Source organism: Poecilia reticulata, chromosome 2 (genome assembly GCF_904066995.2).
Source record: "Poecilia reticulata chromosome 2, P_reticulata-male-v2, whole genome shotgun sequence".
Lineage (NCBI taxonomy): Eukaryota > Metazoa > Chordata > Actinopteri > Cyprinodontiformes > Poeciliidae > Poecilia > Poecilia reticulata.
In genome coordinates this window covers 10,052,090-10,057,548 of record NC_088831.1, presented here as the reverse complement: position 1 = coordinate 10,057,548, position 5,459 = coordinate 10,052,090, and the positions used below count along the sequence as shown (strand labels likewise).

The 5,459-nt window shown below is 39.1% G+C and overlaps 1 protein-coding gene across 1 annotated transcript; it reads right to left on the bottom strand.

The window, feature by feature from the left end:
- Window positions 1-498: 498 nt before the first annotated feature.
- On the bottom strand, window positions 499-5,223 carry c1ql2 (complement component 1, q subcomponent-like 2). Its single transcript, XM_081617024.1, has 3 exons — window positions 4,413-5,223; window positions 2,802-3,026; window positions 499-1,087 (listed from the first exon to the last, which is right to left on the bottom strand). The coding sequence occupies exons 1-2, from the start codon at window positions 5,013-5,015 to the stop codon at window positions 2,847-2,849; spliced, it is 783 nt and encodes a 260-aa protein (XP_081473150.1). The 5' UTR covers window positions 5,016-5,223; the 3' UTR covers window positions 499-1,087; window positions 2,802-2,846.
- Between the last annotated feature and the right edge of the window lie 236 nt (window positions 5,224-5,459).

The following is a 5,459-nucleotide window of genomic DNA, read 5'->3' as shown; positions in this document are numbered from 1 at the left end:
AGGGGGCATGTGACCGTCCTTCAAAGTTAGCGAGTCAACAGTAATTCAAGTGGAGCAGCGTTTGATAAAATGCATTTTCAATTCCGTATCGTTGCATCTAATTTATGTGACAATTTCAGACACATTTTATCATTTAGTGTTGGAACATTTTGCTTTAATTGTAATTGCAAGTCATTTAAGACAACAATTTATCAATGCAGTCACATAAGATACCTGTTGCAATATATAATTACTCTTTTGTGGTTTACAGCTTAAAGCTCTGAAAGGGAGGCTTTTTACTGGACGCATCTGCTGAAAATATCCAGAAGGAGCAGAGATGTCCAGGCCCCGAAGGACACACTGCCGAAACACAAGGTTTGTCCACAATAATGAATCACAGCTCTTTCAAGCAGGCAGAAATTATCACAGAAATATTTCCAGAAATTTCCAGCAGCAAAGAATCTATGATTGAAAAGGAAAGTGCTGTTTTCAGAGAACGGACAGATTAGCTCAGAGAAATGTTTTTAAAGTTATTTATTGGTATATATGAGAACAAAACAACCATGAACAGAACATGACAACAGGTTTTTAGTGTGATTGGTTATTTTGTTAAACACAGACCACTACACAAATCAGCACAGTTTGGCATGCTGCAGCAATCCAAGTTGCCATTTGGAGTTTTTTCTACTTTCTGTATTGCATTGTATTGATGCATTCAGAATATTAACTCGGCTGATTTCAAGTTTTCCTGTGCCATTTCCAAATTTCAACACAGTGTAAAAAGATTTTAGAGGGTTGACTTATTTTGTTTTTAAAAGCACTTCCATGCTTGTGTACAGCTTTTGCCTTGTTAGTATTCCTCAAAACTATGCTGTCACCAAATTCAGTCCTCCTCCACAAATATCCTCCAAAAGGGATTTATGTCCTCCAGTATTAATTACTGAAATACCAAAACACACATGCACACATGATATGTCTACTGAATCATATTGTTAAACTTAAATAAGAAATATTTTCAGTCACTTACAGTCGCATTTGTTCATGTTTCACCTTTAAAACCCTCCTGTTGTCCTCGGGTCAAAATGACCGAGATTTGTATGTGTTTTCCCTATACACAGAAAATGAGGACAACAGGAGAGTTAAATCACATATCGTAAATTTTGGCTCAGTAGGATTTGCATAATCTTTCTGACTAGCAGACAAATAAACAACTGCTGACCTCAAGTCTTACTGTATCAGAGGAAAAACGGTGCACTTGTTAGGATTCTTCTAATATGCTATGATTGACATCATGATACAGAAGTTAACCGTTACAGTAATTTTTACATCGTCACGTACATCAAGATGTGAAAATCACTATAATGTTTAACTTAATTACATACATAATGACCTGCTTGCTTTCAACTGAAAATAAAAGAAAAATAATTTCTTGTTGCTGAAGACATAATATATTTTGGCTGAAGGATTTCAACAAAACACTAAATAATTTGTTGTACTGATAATCACTTATCAGTACAACAAATTATTTTGTTGTACTGATAAGTGCAACAAAATAATTGTTGCAAAGATTTTTAGAAAACATATTCACAGCATTGATTTAGTTTGTAGGCTAACCGCTAATATGCTACCATGTTAAACATGCTAAGCTTTCTGTCTGATTTTGTTTTCACAGTGATTTTCTCGTTTTGACTCACATACGCTTTGATGTTATTAAGTAAATAAAAGATTCAGAAAATGTGAAAAAGGTATGAGGAAACTCAACAGTAAAGATTGGTCTGTATTGTTGCATTTATTACAGTTTCTTCAGCTAACTAGCTAGCTGATAGCACAGTACAAAAATTGTGAAATAACTTCCTCTTATGCAAAGTATTCTACTGAGCAAAATGAAATTAATCTGATCAAAAACAAACTAAAATTTGAACAATGTTGGGAAAACAAAGGTTGATTCAGCATAGCTAACGAAAAAGTGAAACAAATTTGATTTGCTAAATTCGATCTGAGGATGCTTTTTAATGGTTTTGATGTCACTATCACACAAAAACACAACTTTTACTGGAACAGCAAGTAATTTGTTATGCATAGCTTTGATAAGCTGTATTATACCTTCATTAAATATTCTTGTTTTATTCACTTACATTACAAATGTACAAAGTCAGTCCCTAAATGTTCAACTTGCTGAAGATTAATAGCATATTAGCACTTAGCTTACTAGCTAATTGAACTGAGTTAAAAATTGCTTTTCACAAGTAAAACAAATGATTTAATGTTGTGTTGATATCCCTCAGGGAAATTATATTACTAAGCATTAAAATAATAATGCTTCTGGTGTTTTGATGAAACTCTGTAAAAAGTCAGCACTGTTTCATTTCAGCATACATAGTCGATCATCACATTAAAACTGTAATTTTGCCCCAAAATTTAAGTTACAGTGTTGTGAACAGGTCACTAAATAATGCCTCACCGACAATATAGTTATATTTCTTTTTAAATATTGCTGTTATTGCACAAGGTGCCTTATAAACAACCAGCGAAATGCCAATAATCTTTAAGGCCCGTCATTATTTTCCTCAAATGGTTTTAAGACGTTCCTCAAGGAAAAATTTCCTCCCGGGTTCTTTATGGTGTGTCGTAAATCACCAGGAACATGAGTTTTCTCACACTGAGATATCAGTCACAGTTTTATAGCAATCTCTATCTAAACTCCAGTTAAAATAAATGTCATACAAAAATCTTTCAATTAGTTTTTACAGCATATAGGGTTCAAATAGCTCTGTAAACTTGAACAGGTGTGCAAAAGAAGAAGAACAAAAAACATAATTAACCTTTAGTTGAGACAATTTCAGTCCAAAGCGCCTGTTGTGGAGGGTTTAATCGGGGTATAAGATGAAGCCAGAGAAGGTGCTGTACTTGTTGTTGTTGCCCCCATGTGCTTTTCCGCCATCCAGCTTAACATACACCTCGTCTCCAGAGTCCAAATGTAGCACAGCACTGTTACTGGCGTAGTCATAGTTCTGGTCTGCATCTTGGGCTATGGCGCTGGCCCGGACCTGGTTCAACAAGATAAAAAGAAACTCACGATGTAAAGACCGAGTGGAAAAGTTCACATGCACCTGAGAGGCAAAGTAAAACAGCAGTGGTGTGGAAAATTGTTAGATTCTAATTTTAAACCTCCAAATGTTGATTCAAGAGGAAATAAGTTAGCATTAAAGCTGCAGGATGTAATCAAATTTGACTGGGCTGCTTAGAAAAATTTGAATTGAACCTATTCATGAACCTATCATGAATATCTACCAAAAAAAGGCCACAATTGAATAAAATGAAAAATGTGTAAGTCATGGTTTCAAATGGTAAACTTACATTTGTTATACATAATATTATTCACTTATTATTTCAGGTTCAGGTTCACTGATTTAAATTAGTGTTACTAAACAGATGACAAGCAAAAGTAACTGTGAACATTATTTTATAATGTTTCACAGGAAATAAACAATATTTACAGAACACTGGAAAAATCATACATGATTTCATCTTTTAATAAATTGTAATACATAATACATTAAAAATACAGATAAATTGATTCATTTGTTTGTGTGTGTATTTTTTTTCAGCATTTTTAAACCTGAATTTTCTCATAAATTATAGACATTTTTAGGATGTTTTAAATTGCCACTATACCTCATCAAGTGGACCCTAACCTTTGATTGGTTAACATTTTGTCTATGGTAATATGATATTACTTTAATATCAGAGCAAGTATGAAACTTCTGTCACAACCGTATTAGATCATATAAATTAATAATAAAATATCTCTTAATGGGCATCCAGCCATCCCTTATCGATTCCCGGGGGCCTTGGGTGACGGGATTAGGTTGAGGGGCGGAGTTGCCCATAGCAACCATGTTGGATTTCTAAACATCTTAAACTACAAATGAGTGATTTTCAGTGATGATTGGATAATCATGTATTCAAAAATATTATTAAATAGGTGTACATTTATTTTAAATATTATTTAAATAATCAGGTATAAATCGTTTTTTGTTCTACGATGTATGGACTTGTATTGTGGCATTTTTGCCCTCGAAATGCGTCAATCTGCAGCTGTAAATGAAAAGAGAAAAGAAAAAACTCATCCGGAGGATCGCTGCGTTAAGCACCTTTTATGGAAATGAGAGCAGACAGAACTAGAAGCGAAGGTTGAATTTATTTACTCATTTAAACTGTGAAGTTAAAGGGATTAAACGGGAGGTTTGCGCCACGCACTTGGTGCGTAAAGTGTAACCCAGCTTTTTAATTTTTTATCAACTTTTCGAGAAGAGAACCGGATTGAAATAAAGCTGTTTGATCAGCTAAACAAGCTTGAAACCTTATCCTAAAACTGTGTCCATTGATTAGAGCCACGCAGTGCCATGCATGCGCTCTGAGCTGGAGTCTACCTGTCCATTCTTGCACAGGTCGGCCCACATGCTGGTGCCATCCCCCCCGCGCATCAGCACATGGTAGGTGAAGAAGTAGATCCCGGACACATGACAGGTGAACTTCCCGGTGCTCTGGTCGTAGTGGTTCCCCAAGTTTGTGATCACGTCGTCAAATTTCAGCACCTCATATCCCTCATGCGGGTTCTTCAGACCCACGTAAAACGCGATCCTGTAGCCGCTCACCGTGGAGTTCACTCCGTCCCCCTCGCCCGTGTCACCGGCCCCCGCAGCTCCGGCTAACGCGGTGAAAGCCAGTTTATTGTCCCCGCGCTCTCCCGGTGGCCCCCTCGGTCCGGGGGGTCCAGGCTCTCCCGGTGGACCCCTGGGTCCGGGCTTCCCGGGTCGCCCGGGCTCACCGCGCGTCCCTTGCGCCATGGGCGGCAGCGGAGCGACTCCATTCACGTTCTGGCTCACCTCCATGGCGGTGGCTCCCCCCGGTTTGGGGCTGTATGGGTCACAAACCATCCGGCAGGTGCCCATCATCTCGTAGTAGTGAGCGGAGGTCTCCGGGGAGCGGAGGAGCAGCAGCGGGACAGCGATGGTCAGAGCCAGCAGGACCATGGCGACAGCGGTCACCGCGAAGACCACTGACCACTTCCTCCGGGCCGTGCGTGGACCAATGGACGCCAGAAAACCCGTCGATCCGCGCTGGAGGGCAATTGTGACTGTTATCAGTGGGGGGTAAAAAGACAGACAGAAACAAAAGAAGTGAAGTTGGGGAAGTACGCATAAGTGTCTCCACCGCTCCAGTCCGCGTCTTCAATCCCCTGGGCAGCTGTGACCGAGCGGGAGACGCGCGTCTTGGCTGGATGGAGGGGTGGCGCGCAGACAGCTGCGCACAGTTGCGTCCAGCTGTTTGCAAGAAGAAGACCGGAAGGCAGCACTTCAAATTAAAACAGCAGCGTGTACGCATGGATGGAGAGTCTGGATATCATTTGGAAAATAGACACGAACTGATGCTGTGAAAAGGAAATCTTGAGTTCAGCGATTCAAAGCTCTGCAAGT

Excerpts from the sequence above, each read along its gene's own strand:
- c1ql2 (XM_081617024.1), bottom strand. The coding sequence starts at position 5,015 with ATGGTCCTGCTGGCTCTGACCATCGCTGTCCCGCTGCTGCTCCTCCGC. Across the intron at positions 3,027-4,412 it reads ACCTGTGCAAGAATGGACAG|GTCCGGGCCAGCGCCATAGC; the intron begins GTAGACTCCAGC and ends TTGTTGAACCAG.